Source organism: Silurus aristotelis, assembly GCF_946808225.1.
Source record: "Silurus aristotelis genome assembly, chromosome: 14".
In the NCBI taxonomy this organism is placed as follows: Eukaryota; Metazoa; Chordata; class Actinopteri; order Siluriformes; family Siluridae; genus Silurus; species Silurus aristotelis.
The window spans coordinates 13,198,455-13,222,472 of NC_139587.1; the positions used below are offsets into that span (position 1 = coordinate 13,198,455).

Here is a 24,018-nt window from a genome sequence, read left to right on the forward strand (position 1 = left end):
CTATCTATCTATCTATCTATCTATCTATCTATCTATCTATCTATCGTCAGATACACCCAAAATGGCGGCGCGAGCACATCGCGAGGCTCAGGGTCTCTCCAGAATCTGCAATTTTGCAGTATTTCTGTTGCTCATATCGGGTCTGTTCGTGCAGAACAGCTGTGCATATACATTGTACACCCGACGTGAGCTTTTGGATATTGGTTTACAACTTCCCGACAGTTTTATCGACAACCTTCATCTCCTTCCTGAGATCACCAGAGGCAGCTCACTCTACCCGGCCGGGCGGAAGTGCTCGCAGGCGGCGTCGAGATCGTAAACAAAGGCAGGGGAAGCATGGTGGAGGGAAAGCTATGCTAAAGCTAACACCACACCGGCTCTCTTTACCCAGCATCTTCCTCGCCAGTGTTCGGTCACTGGTAAACAAAATAGAGGAGATTCAACTCAGCATCACACACAGCATGAAACTTCAGAACTGTAATGTCATGATTTTCATGGAAACATGGCTACACAGCGGCATTCTGGACAACAACGCTATTGAGCTAGCGGGACGAGACACACTCCGGGCGGATAGGACATTAGATGGCTCCGGTAAGACCAGAGGCGGTGGATTGTGCATTTATGTCAACAAAGCTTGGTGCACGAATTCTGTTATTGTCGAGAGTCATTGTTCAGCTAACCTGGAGTTTCTCATGGTTAAATGTAGACCGTTTTATCTACCGCGGGAGTTCACTTCCACCATTATTACTGCTGCTTACATTTCCCCCGATGCTGATGCCAAGCTTGCTATGAAAGAACTTTATGCGGCCATCAGTAAACAACAGACTTTTCACCCGGAAGATGCGTTTATTGTTGCGGGAGATTTTAATCACTCAAACTTAAAGGCAGTTCTTCCAAAATTTCATCAGCATGTTTCATGTCACACCAGAGGGAACAAAACTTTAGACCATGTATACACAAACATGGCTTGAGCTTACATTGCGACCCCCCCCCCCACCTGGGACAGTCAGATCACCTTTCTTTGTTTCTCACCCCCAAATATGCACCCCTCATCAACTGGGTAAAGCCATCAGTGAAAACCATCAAGGTGTGGCCCGCAGAGGCAGATTTCACACTTCAGGAAAGGTTTTTACACACAGACTGGAGTACATTTGCTTCTCAGGCCACCAGTGACTCTCACACAGACATTGACTGCTAAACCTCCTCTGTTCTGGATTACATCAGTTTCACCACAGAAAGTGTTACTACCCAGAAACAGATCATTTCATACCCAAATCAGAAGCCATGGATGAACAAGGAGGTGCGCCTCCTGCTGAAGGCACACACTACTGCCTTCAGGTCAGGTGATGCTCAGGCCTACAGCACATCCAGAGCTAACCTGAAGAGGGGCATCAAAGAGGCCAAGCACTGATACAAGCTAAAGATAGAGGAGCATTTTTCCAACTCTGACCCTTGACGCATGTGGCAAGGCATCCAGGCCATCAGTGATTACAAATCCTACCACCCCACCCCCACTGCCACTGATGTCCTCTTTCTGAATGAGCTTAACGACTTTTATGCTCGCTTTAAAAGAGACAACAAAGAAACTGCCACAAAGCTCAAACTCTCGGCTGATCACTCTCCAATCAAACTCTTCTCCTCAGATGTCTGGCGATCAGCGCTCAGAAAGCCGCTGGACCAGACAACATCCCTGGTCGTGTACTCAGGGCATGTGCTGAGCAGCTCGCTGGGGTCTTTACTGACACCTTCAACCTGTCTCTTGCCCAAGCAGCTGTTCCCACTTGCTTTAAATGCACCTCCATTGTGCCAGTGCCAAAACACTCCAACCCAACGTGCCTGAATGACTACCGCCCTGTAGCACTAACACCCATTGTCATGAAGTGCTTTGAGCGGCTGGCCCTGGCACACCTGAAGGACTCTCTGCCAACCACATTAGACTCCCACCAGTTTGCCTACCGAAGCAATAGAAGCACAGAAGATGCAGTTTCCATGGCACTGCACTCTGTGCTCACACACTTGGAAAATAAGAACACCTATGCACGTATGCTGTTTGTTGACTTCAGCTTAGCATTCAATACCATCATTCCAGCCAAGTTAATAGCCAAACTTTTAGATCTGGGGATTAACACCTCCACCTGCAACTGAGTCATGGACTTTCTGACCAACAGACCCCAGCAGGTTTGATCTGGCTCCATCTGCTCCAACACCATCATACTCAACACTGGTGTACCACAGGGCTGTGTGCTGAGCCCCTTCCTCTACTCCCTCTTCACCTCCGACTGCAGGCCTGTGAATGGATCTAACTCCATCATCAAGTTTGCAGATGACACTACCATGATTGGTCTCATCACCAACAATGATGAGACTGCCTACAGGGAGGAGATCCAGCACCTAGCCACATGGTGCAATAACAATAACCTGCTCCTTAACACCTCCAAGACAAAGGAGCTTATTGTGGATTTCAGAAAGGAGGCAAGAGGCACACATGACACCACCCACATCAACGGGATAGCTGTTGAGCGCGTCTCCAGTTTCAAGTTTCTGGGGATCCACATCTCAGCAGACCTTTCCTGGAACATCAACACCTCTAGCCTGGTCAAGAAGGCTCACCAGCGCCTCTTTTTCCTAGAACACTTAAAAAAAAATGGATATTTTACTCCTTGGATATCCTTGTGAACTTCTACCGCTGCGCAATAGAAAGCATCCTGACCAGCTGTGTCACAGTCTGGTATGGGAGCTGCTCTGTTGCAGAGCGTAAGGCACTGCAGCGGGTGGTGAAAACTGCCCAGCGCATCACAGGGACTTCACTCCCAGCCATGGAGGACATCCAAAAGAAATGCTGTCTGCGTCGAGCTCGCAGCATTCTTAAGGACTTGTCTCATCCCGCCCATAGACTGTTCTCTCTTCTGCCCTCCGGCAGGTGTTACAGGTGCCTCCGGACCAGGACCAGCCGACTAAAGAACAGCTTTTTTCCTAGATGTCTCTTTAGTGAACTCTGACACTCACTGATACACTACCACATTTCCCCCCACACCTCACAAAAACTTATGCTCACCAAGACATTCTCTCTGAACATTCTCTCTGAACAAAAACTTATGCTCACCAAGACACTGATCATTTCTCACCTCACACTTTGTTATTGCACGGACTGTTTACACAAACCTTTGCTCATTTGCACACTGCTCTGTTTTGTATTGCTGCTCACCATTGTATATATACCCGTTCTCTGTTTATAGTTATAGCAATATTATGTTCACCCTTCACATCCTTCTGTAAATCTCTGTGTATAGTAATAGGCATCTGTATATCATGTTCACAATTCATATATACAGTGAGGAAAATAAGTATTTGAACATGCTGCTATTTTGCAAGTTCTCCCTCTTAGAAATCATGAAGGGGTCTGAAATTGTCATCGTAGGTGCATGTCCACTGTGAGAGACATAATCTAAAAAAAAAATCCAGAAATCACAATGTATGATTTTTAAACTATTTATTTGTATGATACAGCTGCAAATATGTATTTGAACACCTGTCTATCAGCTAGAATTCTGACCCTCAAAGACCCCAAAAGTCTGCCTTTTAAAATGTCCACCTCCACTACATTTATTATCCTAAATTAGATGCACCTGTTTGAGGTCGTTAGCTGCATAAAGACACCTGTCCACCCCATACAATCAGTAAGAATCCAACTACTAACATGACACTAGAGACAAAATTGTACACCTCCACAAGGCTGGAAAGAGCTACGGGGAAATTGCCAAGCAGCTTGGTGAAAAAAGGTCTTCTGTTGGAGCAATCATTAAAAATTGGAAGAAGCTAAACATGACTGTCAATCTCCCTCGGACTGGGGCTCCATGCAAGATCTCAGCTCGTGGGGTCTCAATGATTCTAAGGAAGGTGAGAAATCAGCCCAGAACTACACGGGAGGAGCTGGTCAATGACCTGAAAAGAGCTGGGACCACCGTTTCCAAGGTTACTGTTGGTAATACACTAAGACGTCATGGTTTGAAATCATGCATGGCACGGAAGGTTCCCCTGCTTAAACCAGCACGTGTCCAGGCACGTCTTAAGTTTGCCAATGACCATTTGGATGATCCAAAGGAGTCATGGGAGAAAGTCATGTGGTCTGATGAGACCAAAATAGAACTTTTGGGTCATAATTCCACTAAACGTGTTTGGTGCAAGAAAAATGATGAGTACCATCCCAAGAACACCATCCCTACTGTAAAGCATGGGGGTGGTAGCATCATGCTTTGGGGGTGTTTTTCTGGACATGGGACAGGGCGACTGCACTGTATTAAGGAGAGGATGACCGGGGCCATGTATTGCGAGATTTTGGGGAACAACCTCCTTCCCTCAGTTAGAGCATTGAAGATGGGTTGAGGCTTGGTCTTCCAACATGACAATGACCCAAAGCACACAGCCAGGATAACCAAGGAGTGGCTCTGTAAGAAGCATATCAAGGTTCTGGCATGGCCTAGCCAGTCTCCAGACCTAAACCCAATAGAGAATCTTTGGAGGGAGCTCAAACTCCGTGTTTCTCAGCGACAGGCCAGAAACCTAAATGATCTAGAGAAGATCTGTGTGGAGGAGTGGGCCAAAATCCCTCCTGCAGTGTGTGCAAACCTGGTGAAAAACTACAGGAAACGTTTGACCTCTGTAATTGCAAACAAAGGCTACTGTACCAAATATTAACATTGACATTCTCAGGTGCTCAAATACTTATTTGCAGCTGTATCATACAAATAAATAGTTTCAAAAATCATATATTGTGATTTCTGGATTATTTTTTTTTAGATTATGTCTCTCACAGTGGACATGCACCTACGATGATAATTTCAGACCCTTCCATGATTTCTAAGTGGGAGAACTTGCGAAATAGCAGCGTGTTCAAATACTTATTTTCCTCACTGTATGTATATATGTATATATGTATATATATATATATATATATATATATATATATATATATATATATATATATATATATATATATTCATCTGTATATTATTGTTCATAGTACATATATATTCATATTCATCTGTAATTATATTCATAGTACATATATATATATATATATATATATATATATATATATATATATATATATATATATATATCTGTAATTATATTCATAGTACATATATATATATATATTAGTCTGTATATTATGTTTTTAGTACATATACATCTTTAAATTACTGTTTATAGTCTATATTTCATTTTATTCAACTATGTAAATTCATGTAAAAACTATATATCCTGCACTTGCTGTTATTGCACTCTGGTTAGACCCAAACTGCATTTCGTTGCCTTGTACTTGTACATGTGTAATGACAATAAAGTTGAATCTAATCTAATCTATCTATCTATCTATCTATCTATCTATCTATCTATCTATCTATCTATCTATCTATCTATCTATCTATCTATCTATCTATCTATCTATCTATCTATCTATCTGTCTAAAGGATGCAAAAGGAAGTGTGTTGACTAGTGAGGAGAGTGTTGAGTGAAGGTAGTATTTTGAGCAGCTGATGAATGAGGAAAATAAGGGGGAGAGAGAGAGAGAGAGAGAGAGAGAGAGAGAGAGAGAGAGAGAGAGAGAGAAGGTTGGATGAGGTGGAGATGGTGAAGCACGAAGTGAATAGAATTAGTAAGGAGAAAGTGAGAATAGCTATTAAGAGGATGAAAAGTGGAAAGTCGGTTGGACCAGATGACATAAAGCATGGAGATTTTTAGATGAGATGGCAGTGGAGTTTTTAACAAGATTGTTTAACAAGATTCTGAAAGGTGAGAGGATGCCTGAGGAATGGAGAAGGAGTGTGCTGATACCAATTTTTAAGAATAAGGGAGATGTGCAGACCTGCAGTTACTACAGGGAAATAAAGTTGATCAGTCACACCATGAAGTTATGGGAAAGAGTAGTGGAAGCCAGGCTGAGAGAAGAGGTGACCATCTGTGAGCAACAGTATGGTTTCATGATGAGAAAGAGCACTACAGATGCAATATTTGCTTTGAAAATGTTGATGAAGTATAGAGAAAGTTAGAAGGAGCTGCATTGTGTGTTTGTGAATTTAGACAAAGTGTACAACAGGGTGCCGAGAGAGGAGTTGTGGTATTGTGATGAAGTCAGGTGTGACAGAGAAGTATGTGAGGGTGGTGCAGGACATGTATGAGGACAGTGTGACAGCAGTGATGTCTGCAGTAGGAATGACAGACTGGTTCAGGGTGGAAGTAGGATTGCATCAAGAATTCGCTCTGAGCCCTTTCCTCTTTGCAGTGGTGATGGACAGGTTGACGGATGAGGTCAGACAGGAGTCTCCATGGACTATGATGTTTGTGGATGATATTGTAATTTGTGGTCAGAGTAGGGAGCAGGTTGAGAAGAGCCTGGAGAGGTGGAGGTACACGCTGGACAGAAGAGGAATGAAAGTTAGTAGGAGTAAGACAGAGTACATGTATGTGAACGAGAGGGAGGGCAGTGGAGTGGTGTGGTTGAATGGAGAAGAGGTGGTAAAGGTGGAGGAGTTTAAGTATCTGGGTTCAACTGTGCAAAATAATGGGGAGTGTGATAGAGAAGTGAAGAAAAGAGTTTATAGGTCTGTGGTGAGACCTGCTAAGACTAAAAGACAGGAGGTGGAGCTGGAGGTGGAGCTTTAATTGGGAGTGACAAGGATGGAGAGGATTAGAAATGAGTTTATTAGAGGGACTGCGCATGAAGGACATTTTGGAGACAAGGTGAGGGACTCTAGATTGAGATAGTTTGGACATGTGCAGAGGAGGGACATTAAATTCAATTCAATTCATTTTTATTTGTATAGCGCTTTTAACAACCCGAGATGGCATAAGGAAGAAACCTTGAGAGGAACCAGACTCAAGAGGGAACCCATCCTCATCTGGGTTGCACCGAATGTCCATTTGTAGCAGATACAATGTTGCGGGGTTCAGTGATGATGACATAAGGGTATATCGGTAGGAATATGCTGAGTAACGAGGAGCCAGGAAGGAGGAAAATAGGAAAACCAAGGAGGAGGTTTATGGATGTGGTGAGGGAAGACATGCAGGAAGTTGCTTTGAAAGAGGCAGATGTAGAGGACAGGGTAGAGTGGAGACAGATAACCCGCTGTGGCATATCATCTTCTTTTGGGGAGCAGCCAAAAGAAGAAGAAGAATTTATTTTTGTGATAAAAGCATTCTATATAGAATATTATATCATTTATAGAATATAAATGAAGTAAGAAAAATTTTAAAAATCTAGTGTTAATTTCCCCAAAATGTGCTCACTTTTGGGGCACCCTGGAGAAATAGGCTACCACACAGGAAGACACCTTCTGGCTCCAAAAGCTACAGTAGCAACATACTTCAAACTAACTAAAATGTGCAACATCATTTTACCGTAAAGAGAAATAATAATTTGATAAAAGGTCAAATTCATCAAACATCATTATGATTCCATTATCTTCCCATTAAATAAATAAGACTTTCTGTTATTACAATAAATATATTTTTACATTATTTTAGCCTGAACATCCACTCAAAATAATTTCAAACAATTCCTCATCTCTCTTGAAATATTTTTTTAAATTATTTGAACAACCCAAGCCTTTCCAAAAAAATATTTTTAGATGAAGGTGTGATTTCAGGTGCAGTTGTAAATTTTATCTTCAGCACTTGACAAAGGAACAGATGAGTACTGTGCAGTGCCACTTGCAGCATGCAGACCATTCTGATATTCTGTAAATGCTAGATAGTGTGAAAATATTTACCAGTGCACTACTAATTAATATCATTGTTTTTAATAGTTTGCACAAGGGTAAGGAAACAAGTGGCCTGACACTGCTTTTGTCAGAGGGCCTTATGTTTCACCCAAGCCTTTTACGTATACAATGGCATGATGCTAGCTTCTGTAAAGGAGAAGGAAGCGATGCAGGGATGCCAGCAGTGTGGCATTGAGACGCAGCGTCTCCTTCCCTCAGGGAACCAGGGTTACATACATAACTGTGTAGCTGTGTCAACAACGCTTCGGGAACGAGAGTCCAATACCGCCAGACTGACCAGTCCCTGCCTAGTGTGTCCTGTGGCTGTAAATGTCTTGCACTGGACACAGCCAGTTCAGCTTTTCCTGGTCTGGGGCCTAAAAAGTAGGAGGATAGAATGCCTGAAGCCTAACAGGTTGTGGGACGACTGAGGGCACCTTCACAAAATAACCTGTTCTAGGGTACAGGAAGGCCCTCGCCATCCCTCTCCAAAGAACCCTCAGGAGCCACCACTGAAGAGGTATGATATGCAGAAGGCCAACTGGAACCACATTGGATGCTGCTGCCATTACCCCAGCAGTCTCTAAAACTGCTTTACAGTGAGTGTCTGTCCTTCTCTGATCCTTCTGACGGCTGTAAGGATTGACGCAATGCAGACAGGAGACAGCTACACATGCATAAGGGTAGAATCCCATACAATACATGACCTGCTTGAGGGTCAGCATCTTGAGCCTGAGTCTTATTAGTGAGCGGTTCAGCTGATAAAAATATAGAATAGGATGCAACCTTCTGTCCTTTTTGGGAACTTATATTTATTTCAAGTTCTATATAAAATCACTATTTAAAATATATAAATCATGTTTGTTTCAAGTGCTTTTTATTTATTCTGAATTGCAGATAGGATCTTTTTTAAACAAAGACCAAAGTCAAAACAAGCAGTGTTTAAAATCAGAATAAAACACGAAAAGATATAAAACCCAGTCCAAAAGAAAAATTTATATATCAGGCAGGGTCAAACATGGCAAAATAGCATGAGATAAAAAGGTAAACAAAAGCAAAATTGAGACAATATGTACCATGGGCAAACACAGATAATCCCGAAAAACATCCAGAAAAAGATGTTAAACTGGAGTTAATATGCTTCATATAAAAAAAAAAATTACACATTCCAACGTAGCCGGGAATCCTTAGTTGGATTGTGTAACTGAAGTCTGTATATATGTTAGATATTTGTCCTTTAACTAATTTTTAATACTGTGAGAGCTTCTTTTCTGTCTGCTAAGATGATAGCATCTGGAGTTTACCTCTGAACATATCAGCTCAGCTGCTGTTTTCACAGCTAGCCTGCAAGTCATTAGTTGTTCACCACCTGTGCTGAGACAAATTTGCAGAATTTCATTTCTTATTTGGATTGGTGTCTTTGTTCTTTCTGCTTCTGAACAATTTCAATGAAGCTGAGTACTTCATCAATGTTCGAAGGCTCTGACAGCTGTTTAGCTGGATTGACTGGGCACACCTTTTTGTAGAATGATGTTGGGCTGTTCTATTATGTTACTTCGGCACTCCATCTACCATAGCATAGTGTAAAGAGCCTGTGGTTGTTTGATGATGAGTTTCTGTTCTACAATGAGGGTTGGAGCTGTCTCCACAGCCAAAAAGGTGGCAGATAAAGTATTTTAAGATCAGAGATGGGAAGTAATGAAGTACAAATACTTTGTTTCTCTACTTAAGCAGATATTTCTGGTATCAGTACTTTACTTCACTATTTATTTTTAGGACAACTTTTTACTCTCACTCACTTAATTGTTTACAAAAATATCTGTAATTTCTACTTCTTACATTTCCCAACCAGACTCTTTACTTTAGTTTGAATCTATTTGGTGGCATGATCAAAATGTGTACTTCCCATTGTGCACAGTTTTAAGCCCATCAACCAATTTCTTGTCATTGCGCTGCTTTTTCAATCTACAACTGGCGTATTATTTTCTGGCTATGATGCACCACAGACCTAGGCTAGCCTACAAAGCTAACAACAAGCATTGATTAGACAAAGGGAGTCAGCGATGTAAACATGACTGAAAACAGAGACATTCCTCATCACCTGGCCATCATCATCTTTCTCTGCTTGTGTTCAATATGGTTGTTATTTAGCCTGGATACATTCATTAGGGAACAAACTGTAAAATTATTTTGTATTAATATATTATGTGAGGTCCAGTTACCAGCATGACACCAAAACAGGCAGTAGTAATCTCTACTTTTTACTTAAGAACATGTCAGAGCCCATACTTCTTTACTTTAACTTGAGTAAAAAAGGGTAGTCAGTACTTAAACTTTTACCAGAGTCTTTTAAAACATGAGTATCTGTACTTCTATTTGAGTAAAGGATGTGTGTACTTTTGCTATCTCTGGTTAAGTTCCCCTTCAGGAACTGACTGATACACTTAAGGGACTACCTAGCAACCTGGAAAGCTCCGCCAGATGTGTCTCAATGCGTCCTGCTCACCATAGACAAAGGCTACACGATTCAGTTTGGGTCTCGTCCCCCTCAATTTGACGGGGTGTGTCCCAAACCGGTGGTACCTGAGCAGGCTCTGGTCATTGAGGTGGTCCCTCCATCAGACAGAGAGTCCGTGTTCTACAGCCGGTACCTAATAGTTCCTCCTCAAGCACCCTCCATGGTTCCTCCTCAGAGGAATCTCCTCTCCCAAGCAAGGGGCTCAATAATTCACCCTTACCCTCAGGGGCGCAAATCCAAGGATCTGGTCTCTCCACCAAGGTGGTAGAGACCATTCTCCATTTCAGAGCTCTCTCCTCGAGGGGTTGTATGCCACCTAGAGGTTGTATGCTCGGTCGTCCCATGACCTGTTAGGATCCAGGCATTCTATCATCCTCCATTTCAGGCCCCACACCAGGAGAAGCCGGACGAGTCCTTAGAGGAAGCTGGAACAACTGCTCATATGCTACAACCTCAAAGGAGAGGCTTTCAACAAGCAGAATTCAAGCAGGTGGATTATTGACGCCATCGCATCCTCCTATGTGTCCTCGGGTTTTTTCGCTCCGTTCAGGGTCAGAGAACACTCAACCCGTAGTGTGGCCGCCTCTAAGACTTGGTCCTCTGGAGTTTCCCCTTCAAGACATCTGCAACGCTGCGGGCCGGTCCACCCTGCTGACCTTCGTCGGGTTCCATAACCTTAATCACAGTGCCACTCCTGGCTCGTCCGTCCTTCGACCTAGCTGTGCTCCTACACACTAATCAGGGACTGGTCAGTCTGGCAGTATTGGACTCTTGTTCCGAAAGCGCTGCAATGCAGCTCGAGTTCCTGAAAGGGAATGCCTCTAGGTTACGTATGTAACCCTAGTTCCCTAAAGGGAACCTCAACATTCTGTCCCTCAATTTGCTTTTTTTAGCTTCCTTGTCACGTCACCCTTCCCTTTGGACAGATTACACATGTGATTCAGAGCGTGGACAACGCAGTAGCGTTTCCAAAGCATTGCGATTATCAAAATATTCGTTAGTTGCAGCCCATATATATATACAGTACAGACCAAAGACTGTTGGAAGACCATTTCAGGTGACTACCTCTTGAAGCTCATCAAGAGAATTTCAAGAGTGTGCAAAGCAATAATCAAAGCAAAAGGTGGCTACTTTGAAGAACCAAGAATATGACATTTTTCAGTTGTTTCACACTTTTTTGTTATGTATATAATTCCATATATAATTCCACATGTGTTAATTCATAGTTTGGATGCCTTCAGTGTGAATCTACAATTTTCATAGTCATGAAAATAAAGAAAACTCTTTGAATGAGAAGGTGTGTCCAAACTTTTGGTCTGTACTGTATATATATATATATATATATATATATATATATATATATATATATATATATATATATATATATATATATATATATATATATATAAATATATATATATATATATATATATATATATATATATATATATATATATATAATCATTATTATTATTATTATTATTATTATTATTACTTCCATAACTTAACTTACAGCTGTTCTGCAGCAATTGACATAGATAAAGCATTGGAAGTGCTAACAATTCCTATAGGTGTCCCAACTTGATTACTCACAAACTCTTTTTCTATACAAAAGCAGTGTTGGAACAGACTCCGTTACTACACCATCTTAAGCAATATTTATATGGTATTGGACATTTAATAATGACAATTAACAAAGGAAGACACCCTTAAAAGTGTAGGTCTATCCTTTTGAGCAATTGCAAAGAAAGCCAAGGTTTCATTAAGTACAGTTTCCTACACCATCAAAAGGCACTTACAAATGAGGAAAGAAAGAGGTCTGGCAAAATGAAAGTCAAAAAAGTATCAGAAGAGATTCAGAGAGTCAACCACTTGCATGATAGGTGAATCACAGGACAACAGCTTTAAGTACAGTCTATCAATGGTTAAAGTAATCAAGTCTCAGTTTCAACAGTGAAGAGAAGACTTTAAGCTGCAGATTTGACAGGTCAAATGGCAGTAGGAAATCATTGCTAAGATGGCAAAATAAGAAAAAAAGCTTGCTTGGGCCATAGACCACCACCAGAAAGGCTGAAGAATGAAAATTTTAAATCTTTAGTTCATCATTGAGGGTTTTTGTACACTGTTGAGTAGGCAAAAGGATAGTGTGACACCAAATCTCAAACATGGAAGTGGAAGCATGATGTTCTGGAGCTTTTTTGCTTTATCTAGCATAGTCGACTTGCACAGAATGAGTGGCTTGCTGAATCAAAACTACAAGCATAACATTTTGCAGCACTATTCATTACCCTCTGGTATATAACTAGTTGTTTGGTTGGTTGGTTGGTAGGTAGGTAGGTAGGTAGGTAGGTAGGGAGGTAGGTAGGTAGGTAGGTACTTTATTCATCAGAATGGGAAATTTACAGCCATCATGGAATGGCCAGCACAGGTCACAAACCCCATCAAGTTAGTTTCAATTGAAAGCAGCTGACAAGTGTAACACATTTCTGGAAACTTATGTGTTGGGAAAAACTTTCAGAACAATATTTGCTTCTGTTGTAGAAAGAATGCCACAAGTATTTTTGCCTTTTGTACAGTATTAAATAACAAAAATACAAAATCATGAATAGGCACAATATAATATAGTTAATGAACAATAAATTCTAGAGAATTATCTTTTTTGCTAAAAAGCTGTTAGTAGGTGCATGGTTATTACTAGGTAACAGTAAGTATCTGCTCTCAGTTTATTACAGTGGCACAGGAAATTAACAAATGCCATGAAATGGAATCGCTGTTGGTGACCAAGACAAATGCAAAAAGGAATGAATAGCCCAATATGCATCAATCACTAACATTATCATTCATATTCACCCAGATGTCTATATACTGCCTGTTTTTAATCACAAACTAAACTACCAATTTTCTCCAGTTTATGTGTAGTGTGAAAGCAATGATTCTTATCCAGTAGTATCAGGTAGTTTTAGGCCACTAAACAAATTCAGCATGGATATGCTAAAAATACACACATAAGTCTTTTTAGTTTTTAATTTTTATTTTAAATTTACATTCTCAAACAAGAGCTTTGGCAGGGAGATCCAGTATGGGGGATTTTGACACTATTCCACATAGTTTAAAAGGGCTCCTTCCAATTTTGCTCTTTCTTTGCTTTTTTGTCATGGTTTCTTTCTCTTCACAGAGAATGCATAGCACTAATATTAAACAACATAAAAAAACATATTAGTGAGGTACAGGTACTCAATGTTAATAAGTACCAAACAATTAAATGGGTGTGACTGGAAGACAAATGACAATCTGTGTTTTATGAGGTCAAAGCATATTAGCAGCAAAATAGCAACAAAGAAGTGCCTTGCGTAATGAGGTAGTACCTGTCATAGACGTTGAGCAACCAGTTGAGGCACATGTCCACGCAGAGTGGAATATTGATGAGTACTGATCGCTCCTCCTCCAGCCTCTCATAAAGAGCAGTGAGGGCATGAATCACCTCCACTACATCCATCATATACTCACTATGTTGCAGGTCCTGCTCTCTGAATATGTCAACTATGCTGGTCAGTTTCAACAGGTCCACTACAAACACACACATACACCAAACATATAAAACCTACTCACATTTTGTACCTTAAAACAGCCCTGAGGAGTCATTATGTGCAGAAAAGTCAAGTTAATAAATTGTTATTTCCCTAAAAGTAATTTTCCTGTGCAACTCCAGAGAGACCTACAAATTTAAGGCTGACCAGTGCTGCCATGTCTCATTCTATGAAATAATGAGATGATATATATTGAGAGTAGCTGGAAGGCATTCACCCATTCAGAGACAGAAGCAAGTCTTGCAGCCTTTCTCTTCACAGAAACATATTACAGTATATGACAGAGTTACTACAGCACTCAGTTAATTAATTCTCCTAATGACAAAACTATTAGAGTGAAGAAAAGTGTTGGAAAAAAAAGAGTACAGGAGAAAGTGAGAATGAGTAAGCAGTAAATAGAGAGAACAGGAATGAGTGTAGATGAAAGGCATTAAGAAAAATGACAGCTGCTTCAGCAGAGCACCAATTGTGCACTTATGCAGTATTATGAACTCCTGAAAGGGGTCAAGGGATGGGAACTAGACAAGTGTGAATGCTATGCTCAGCTGTAGTGATGCAATATGTGGCAGGAGGGCCTGGACAAATAATTTTTTTGATCTGATCTACTCCTTACAGAGGAAATCCCACAAATTGGGATTTAATAAAAAAAAAAAAAAAAAAAGAAACAGTTCTAACAAAATCAGATATTTGATTGATTTATCCCCTCTAAGATGTATAATTGTGATAATTATTAATCTAAATAAAGCAACATTAACAGCAAAATAGTTTCATAATGCACACATACATCTTAGAGCTTTCTGTACTCGCCGTAGCTTCATGGCCGTTCGGTACGCTGAGAACTTGATGTTGTTCATGTCCGCTTCGAAAAAAGTAAATTAATATAAAAGAGGGAAAAAAATATTAGGCTAAGAATCCCGCTCCTGCTCACACATATAAAATGATTTATTTGGCCTTGATGTATAGCACCTGACAGTATCACTGCTGTGAGTCTCAGTTCAAATAATTGCACACAGAACATGCCTTTTACTATATTTATTAAAGGTATTACATGCAGTCATTCCGGCCCAAATTTAAATGGTATATCCGTAGGCAAATGGAATTTAATGAATACATAAGCAGTACATAAACATAAAAGACCATTTAGTTGTCTTACCCAGTGCTTGATACAACTCTGTCATCTTTGGATGATCCCAGCAGGTTGTCTGTGCCTGGTGGCTAGAGCAGATGAGGCAAAAAAATAATAATAAAATGAGAAATAAAAAAATAATTGCAGGAAATGTGAGTTTGTATCCTGATTATACCACAACCATATATGGCTAGGATTGCATGAGATATACATGAGAGATATTTTAACAAATGTGAGCCATCTTTGAGTTCATATTGCTTGTGCAACATTACCTGTGAAAACTTACACTGATCACACAGAAACAAAGTCAATTTGTACTTTCCTCCTGTGTCCTACATGCACAACCCACTAAAGACTGCAAGTCATCATGTGCCACAGAAATAGACTGTAATGGACTTTTAAAAGAGTATTTTGAAAAAGTACTTTAAATTAAAAAAAATTATACTATAGTATAAATTATTAAAAAAAAAAAGATCTGTCGAGATGCGTTAATGGATCCCAAATGTTATCACAAAACAAAACAGCTAAACACATATCTCACTGGGTAGTATCAATAATCCAAGAAGTGCAGAGAGGCTAAGCGTCTTCCTCTGAAATTGTTTATATTAATGTCACCATTCATGCTTATATCTATGGAAACAAAAATGGTCTGTGAAACATCGAAGACTATGCACAAAAAAAATTTTGGCACCAGAGAACAGTAATTTTGCTTTAATTAATCTCACTTTCTTTCTCTCTTTGCCTGACAACTGACGTCTTTCACTTCTGCTTTGTTTTATGGCTGCCACTGCATGCTGACTACAGATGGCTCCAGCTGAACTTACTTGATGTAGTATGGCACTTTGTTTGGGGAAATAGCACGCTCCCAAGGTATCTGTACTGAACCTAAAGAAAGAGATGGAGAGATTGTAGAGAGAACGAACATAAACAAGAAGTACAATGTGCAATATCACACTGACAAGCATGCCATGTTTGAAAAGCTATTTACAAAATTTCAAATGGCACAAGTTGAATATGCCCAACAAGGTACAATACCATAATAAAAAATGACAGAAAATAAACAATGTAGCAGTAAAGGTGATGTCCTAAAACTTTGACTCTTGTACAAAGCACAAAAAACAATATACAAAAGATTTTACATTTTACACCTTTTCCAACTGTGTTACCAAATATGACCAAATACCAAATATTTGCTGTGTTTTGACAATAATGTCAGCTGCAGGTGCAGTTATTTCTACTGGCAAACAATTATAGAAATAAAATGTGTTAAAACGTTTTAGCACTCTTTATGTAGGTGCAATGTCTACAAACTAGTAATTCCACTCGTCCAAGGCCAAATTTAACTGCATTCTAAATGTAAAAATTGTTTTTGAGAACAATGCAACAGGAAACTTACAAAGAACATATATACTTACAAAGAACATATTTACGTTTAATCACCACATTATCTGTGTAAAGCTGCTTTGAGACAATGTTCATTGTTAAAAGCGCTATACAAATAAAAATGAATTAAATTGAATTGAATTGAAACTTAGGTTTCTCTCCAAAATTCTGGGGCATTAAGAGCAGAGGTAGGAAGTATTGAAGTACAAATACTTTGTTAGTCTACTTAAATAGATTTTTTTGTATCAGTACTTTACTTTAATATTTATTTTTCTGACAACTTTTTACTTTCACTCATTACATTTTTACACAAACATCTGTACTTTCTACTTCTTATATTTTTAAACCAGACTCATTACTTTAGTTTTAATTTATTTGTTGGCATGATCAATATTTTTTTCTTCTCATTGCACAATGTTTTCAGCCCATCAACCTATTTCTTGTCCTTGCGTGTTTTTTTTCCACCTTCTATTGGTGTATCATTTCCAGGCTCTCATGCACCACAGATGTAGGCTAACCTTTGAAGCTAACAACAAGCAAGGCAGATGGAAAAAAAAAGAAGTATAGCTAACATGTGTAGGGGATCGACAAATTCTATTTTGTAAAAACTTTTATTCAAATTTTTGGCACGGGCGCCGCCAAGCTGGGGAAGGAACGAGTAGCACAGGGGCATGATGAGACCCTGCACCTGAGCAGCAGGAAGCAAGAGACGAATGTATTTTTTGGGGGGTCATTTTATGACACTAAGACGTTGAGTTTAGACCCCGCGGTCAGCATTATAGTCGCATAGAGTTGCATCTGAGTGTCCGATGGCTTTGATTACCATTGTTAAACATAACAGGATAATTTTTTTCTGCTGTGTGCGCATGTGAGGCGGGAAAGTGGACCTAATAGTGCTTGATATGCGGTAGTAAAGTTAGAACCACTCCCGGGTTTGTTTTGTGTTTTAAATTCAGTTTTTGTTTAGTTTTTTGTTTTTGTTTAAACAAAATAAAAACGCATGCTAGATACAGTGGCTTATGGTACAAGAGGAGTTGCTGATTCATCAGAAGGTGCAGTGTAAAATCCGTTTTCGCAATCTGACCGTCGTCGAAAGCATTGTGTATGGGAAACGTCTCTTTTAGTTAAAACAAGAGGGACAAAGATTGTAATCTGTTATACGCAATTCAACTGACACAGTCACATATTTTTTAATTAGCCCTTCATTGTTTTCTAAGTTTTTATTAAATTTTTATTTTAGCTGAGCTTAAATTTGATTCACTCTTCGTGTAAAAAAAAAAAAAGAGAAATTAAATAATCATACCAATCCATTTATTTTAAATAAATGTAAGCTTAATTAAGTCGAAACTGTTTACACTAATTTTGACTCACTTATACTTATATAGTGGGGGCATCATACCTGTTCTGTTAGATTGGGTTTTGCAGTCACCTACGTTTACTTCCTGGGTTTTCTGCATACACATACTTCAGGTGGCCTCCATGCATAAAATAAATCCGAAAACCCACCTCGCCACATCTTGAGTATTTACATATTGCAACACGATAGGTGCAACATACAACTAATACTTGTATAAAGACTTAAAGCATTGGGTGGGGTCTGGTTGCTCATTCGGTTTTCAATAATTAAGTGATAAATATCCCCCACAAGGCGGTGGCATACTCTGTCCACTACACGTAGATGAGACAGAGGGAGTCAGCAATGTAAACATGACTGAGAACAGAGACATTTCTGATCATCTGATCGTCATCATATTTTCTCTGCTTTTGTTCTATATGGTGGTTGTTTAGCCTGGATACAATCATTAGGTAACAAAATTTAGTTCTTAAGTATGGTTGTCAACATGCCATCTGCAATGATCATTAAAAACAGTACAAATGTTGAGTTACACAATTTACACCTTGCATAATTAAAAGCATTTTCTTTCTTTTTTTTAATGAAATTCTTGATTTCTTGATGGGATCCGAAATGGAAATGGAGCTGTGGCTCCATCAAGTTGTCGGTACTGGTCCAATTTTCTGTTACACTCGGATCAAGAGTCGGCTGTTTACTTTTTGCCGTTTTCAAGCACAAACTTGAAAACGGGTATAATCCAAAACAGGGGAAATCCAGGGATGATTGCTAGTATGAACTGTAGATCGGATGGTGAGTGAGATTGGGGGGCCTTATAAAGGAGACCATAGATTGGAGACAGGTGAAGGTGATTAGTATGAAGGCGAGGCACTGCGAGTGTGTTGAGTTTAGGGGGAAGGCGTGGCTGGTTGTTCCCTGACAATAAGCTTTAAAATGTCAAAATTAAGGAGAAATAAACTTCAAATGTGACCTTTGCATTTTCTTAAGTACACTTTTATACATAAATATCCTGAATATAGGGTTCTATATAGTTAAGCAAAACAGTTAATACATTTTTTTTATCCAATTAATAATAATAAAAAAACAACAATTGTCTGATTAATCAATTATCAAAATAATCGTTAATTGCAGCTCTACAGTACATAATTTGCCTACTGTTTAGATTTCTTCATGCAGTATGTTTAGGGTGAATTATCAGTTCAATATGAATACTTTATTTGTATTTGGTTTTTACCCCTAGTACACATTCCATCTTTAACTTCCAATGATTCATTGCTCAACACTAACATTAACCTTGATATTCAGCATAATTTACTTTCTCAGCATATCCTGCAATGGCAGATTGAGATCCCATAGATCTGAATTTCTAAAGTGACAGGGAATGAGACAGCCACCTACATTGCCACCCCAAAGTAATGTGTTGTTGCCACATTACTGTTATTCAGTCATTCCTATGTTAATTTCCTAGGTAATGTTCTTACTAGAGAGGAAATGCTGTGATCCAGGACCAAAATCTCTGTGGGCATCCTGCAACTGCTTCATCCGTTCTTCTATAGAACTCTGAGAAGACAAAGAGAAAGAGACAGACAGAAGACAGCGGGGAGAGAGCAGGTCAAGGGGGTGATTTAGCAATAAAATGTACAAAAATGTTGTTAAAATTCACTTCCTGTCCTCATATTCCCTTCCCACTTAATAGCTTAAGGTTTTATTTACAAGACATTAAACTTTTAACATGTAATGAAATATATTAAGACATGAATAGAACCAATCGTTAGCAAATCAATTTATGCAGAGACAAATGCCTTGAGACACATTCTCTCTCACTTTTGTCCTGTTCCTATTTTAACTATATACCTAATGGGGCAAAAAAAAAAAATGCATTAAATCTGTTCAAGATCAAGGGCAAATTGTGTAAATGCGGTGCGTTTTTCTGTGTCTGTGTTTGTATTCACTGCACCCACAGATGAAGTTATTCATTTAAGAGAAAAACGTTTCGATTATTAGGCTTTATAATGCATTACATCTGTGTGAGATGTAAGGTAGGAAGAGCATATTTATCTTTTTTTAAGATAGAAATTGTAATATTAATCACTGAATTTACACACACACACACACACACACACACACACACACACACACACACACACACACACACACACACACACACACACACACAGACTACCATATATTATTTACCGACTCACTGGCCCTCTCTCTGACTTTCTATGTTCCATTGTGTTGTCTTTGTCCATTCTTTTCTCTATTTATTTTACTTTATAATGCAGTTATTGGCAGGTTCTGTCTACCTGCAGAAGTTTCCACCTGCTGTTGAGCTGCTCAAGGGCACGAGCATTTTCCATAGACAAGTGCACATCGGAAATAGCTAGCTGGTGGGCCAAGTCATTGATGTGCTTTATGCCTTCCTTGACTTGAGTTAGCTCTTCCTTAAACAGCTAAAAAGATAAAAGAGAGAAAGAGAACACATAGATAATTGATTTGTTATTTGGTGTTCTGATGCACATGATGCTTGCTAGAACAATAGCCTTGACAGTAGAGGACACAGTCATTAATTTAAATACTTTACCACTCTAAAGTGTTACAGTTTAAGGGTTTGCTATTCTCCATAGTGATACAAAGTAAGAAAAAAAAATTTTCTCTGGATAGTTAAAATTTTTTATGCTTAAATCATTGAAACCATTTGTTAAAGCGTTCTACATTTAATATTTAAAAGTGTGAAATGAAAATACTACAGAACCAAAAAAACTTTGGCGAAAAAAATTTAAATACTTTATATTATGGTGCAAAGATGTTTACTGAAAAAACATGGACCTTAGCATTGACAAAAAGTCATGCAGAAATTTATATACAAAACAATGTAATTCTTATAAAAAAAAAAAAGCCACAGAAAATAGGACCGCCAAGCACTGTGATGAATAAAATAAAATGAGTTGCAGTAACCCCATTCATACAGTAAATAAAATCTTAATTTTAGAAGCACAACATAGATAAATCTAGATCATTACTGCTGTCAATATGAGCCCAATTAATAATCATGTGCTCTCAGTACCTTTGTTGCATCAATGTGGTCCTGCAGTGAATCAATGAAGAGATCTCCCACAGGCTCCCAGGCATCTCTCACACCATCAGCCTGCTCTAAAGCATGGGCTAACTCTTCCATTGCTGCCTGCACCTGCAGCAACCGCTCAAGCGTCCGTTCCATGTGCCGGTGACGATCTACACAACGTGCCGTCAGCTTCTCCCACAGGTCGCTAGCCACATTGGCCTGCTTCCAAACTGAGCGGCTCACATTTTGAATCCGGCGTCTTGGAGACAGATCTGTATAGTGGCAAGGGAAGAGAAGAGAAAGACAGAAGAAAATAGAGTGATTCAGCTCCAGTTTCTGACCTATATATAAAATGATGCCCTGTCATAATGTGAGCTTACAATATGCATCTGAACTGAGGTATTTTTAAAAATGTGTGCAATTTGAGAAAGCTGGTGTGTAGTGGAGGAGCGTGGTCAGAAATAGCAGCAGACCTTTGCCATCTGGCAGCATCTCATCAGGCTCCTGGAAAGGATGCTGGGCTAGGAAGGTCTGGGCTGACTCCAGCACTGAGTAGATGAAGGGGCCTCTGGACTTCACGTCCTCCATAAAGGCCTGCATATATAAGCCACAGAATCTCTACTGCACTGCATGCATGCATACACATACATTTAGAATGCACAGATTTGTTAAACACACTGCATTCTCTTCAAACTCAAGCATTCTTATATTTGCTAGTTTAATTTATTTAAGGACCCAAAACCTTGCAGTGATCAGCCAGCCTTACCACAAAACAAATATCTCAGAGAAAAGCTTTTCTAATGAAGTTTCATTAGACCTAAAGAAGTCTGGAGTGAAAAACTGCCCCCACTTCCCTGGACCATGCCATTCTTTTAAGACATGAACCCTCAATTAATTCCTACTCAGCATTTAAACAGTGAAAAGCCTATCAATTCCCATCAGTGGCAAAATTCACTCCACTCAGTTAAATCGATACTTTTTTGGTGTCAAATGTAGCCCTTGCTTAAATTAGATGAAAATCTGTAGCAACATGGTCCCTTTGTGGAGACTGAACACTTGCATCTACTGGCTGCTGTCGTACAGTGCATGCCAACAATAATTCACTTACTGTGCACACTGTAATTTTCCAGGCATATAAATTAGAATTCTGTTTCAGCTGCCAAACAGGAAAACTTCATATTGTATACAAAATGTGGAAATTGCTTATTTCATGTAGCACAATGGTTTATGTCTTATTTGCCAAATAAACCATACAGCATTATTGTGTTTACCATAAAGCATTCCACTCTTATCCCTCCTGTTATCTTGGGGTCAAATTTAACCCATTTAGTGTTTAACACCTCTAAACACACAATTAACTTTTTTGATTGTAAGTAAATGACTTTTTATAATGTAATGGGGATAACTAGGAAAATATAAACATTTTTGGTTGTTTTGATATTAACATGAAATGTTTTCTTCAAGAATGTTTCTCTGCTTTAGAGCCCTAACCTAACAAAATCATATCTGTAATATTGCAAGAACCACTAAGAATTCACATGACATGGGGAAGAGGAGGGTATAATTTCTATGGGATGTTTTCTATTCCTTGCATCGTGAGGGAGGAGAAAAACATAATTCTTAAGATTTTCAAAACAATTTCTCTTGGTGATGCGCAGCAAATCTACCAGTCCAGCTATGCTCATCCCCTGAGAAAGCACCTGGATGGTTAAAATATTGCATGTGTTGTGCACATTGTATGTCCTGTGTGAGGAACAGATGAAAAAGAAGATGATCATATTGTGGACAGTGAGAAAATAACAAGGCAGAGCTTTTCTCTGTGCTTCTTACAATAAATAATAAATGTCCTGCTGATGAGCATTAACAAAGGTTTTGTCAACTGAGAAGACTGAAAACTTAAGACTGAGCAAAGTAAATAAGAACTGGAATGTGCAGGTTTGTTTTGGTAAGTAAAGAAATAGTATGCTTTCTATTTTTGGAGTTTTGATGATGATGATAATGATGATTATGAATGTGATAATGATGCTCTGAAAAAAATCCATCTAGATGTTTGGGTGTTTAAAATGTTTATTTTTCCTGGGGGCAAATTGACCCAAAGGATAATACATGTTACTATCCCTGGTAACAGAAATTAGTCTTTTTCCCCTAAAAAAGCTTATTAAGATTATTGATTTGTAACAAAATTCTGGACTTATATATATATAGTGTGGTGACTGGCCAACGACCCATGCACCTGTAAAGCCAAGCGATCTGAACTCAACTGTCAGACGGGTGCTGAATGGACAGCGCCACTTAAGCACCTGTGTTGTGGAAAGCCCCAGAGCACATGGCAGGTGGTGGGACGGTGAGATCAGACACAGCTGGAACCTAATAGGAAGAGCAGCTCCTTACCATCCTTGAGCAAAGATGATCATATAAAAGGAGACCCTGAAGACAACAGGATTGAGAATGTCCAGCTCCCATTTAATGTTGGTTCTCTCTCTCTTTTTTGCACTCTAAGCAGCCGCAACGGAGACGACTGCGGTCTAATCAACGGTATCTACACTGCCAAAGATTCACCTAGGGCCGGTGGCAGAGAGTATCACCCCCGTCACTTAGACAGAACTCTCCTCTAGTCCTGAGCCTCCCTCCAGGCCGCATGCCTCGGATCCCCCATGGTGCATATCTCTATTTCTCTCTTTCTTTCTCTCACAAGTTTTCACTACTCCCTTTTCCCCACACACTTTGTAAATAAACCCTCCTAGTAAGTTCCTGATTTCCATGTCTGTTGCCTGTGTTCTACTCATCGCATAAGCAGGTCGCTACAATATAGTATATATACACAAACCCGATTCCAAAAAAGTTGGGACACTGTACAAATTGTGAATAAAAGAAGAAAAAGAATGCAATAATTTACAAATCTCGTAAACTTATATTTTATTCACAATTGAATATAGATAACATACCAAATGTTAAAAGTGAGACATTTTGAAATGTCATGCCAAATATTGGCTCATTTTAGATTTCATGAGAGCTACACATTCCGAAAAAGTTGGGACAGGTAGCAAAAAAAAGCCGGAAAAGTTAAATGTAAATATAAGGAGAGCTGGAGAAACAATTTGCGAGAATCTGGAACAATCTCTGTGATTAAGGGTCAAGGCCGGAAAACCATACTGGATGCCCGTGATCTTCGGGCCCTTAGACGGCACTGCATCACATACAGGAATGCTACTGTATTGGAAATCACAAC

General features: G+C 39.3%; 1 protein-coding gene across 1 annotated transcript in view; it reads right to left on the reverse strand.

Annotated features, from left to right (window-relative positions):
* Window positions 1-24,018, reverse strand: part of drp2 (dystrophin related protein 2) — a 104,515-nt gene that overhangs the window by 42,215 nt on the left and 38,282 nt on the right. The window contains exons 4-11 of the mRNA XM_083560266.1: window positions 21,263-21,383; window positions 20,793-21,061; window positions 20,032-20,178; window positions 19,207-19,285; window positions 15,816-15,876; window positions 15,019-15,080; window positions 14,650-14,724; window positions 13,644-13,845 (exon numbers count right to left, since the gene is read on the reverse strand). Of these exons, the coding sequence (XP_083416392.1) occupies window positions 13,644-13,845; window positions 14,650-14,724; window positions 15,019-15,080; window positions 15,816-15,876; window positions 19,207-19,285; window positions 20,032-20,178; window positions 20,793-21,061; window positions 21,263-21,383 (1,016 nt within the window). The remainder of the gene's footprint in view (window positions 1-13,643; window positions 13,846-14,649; window positions 14,725-15,018; window positions 15,081-15,815; window positions 15,877-19,206; window positions 19,286-20,031; window positions 20,179-20,792; window positions 21,062-21,262; window positions 21,384-24,018) is intronic.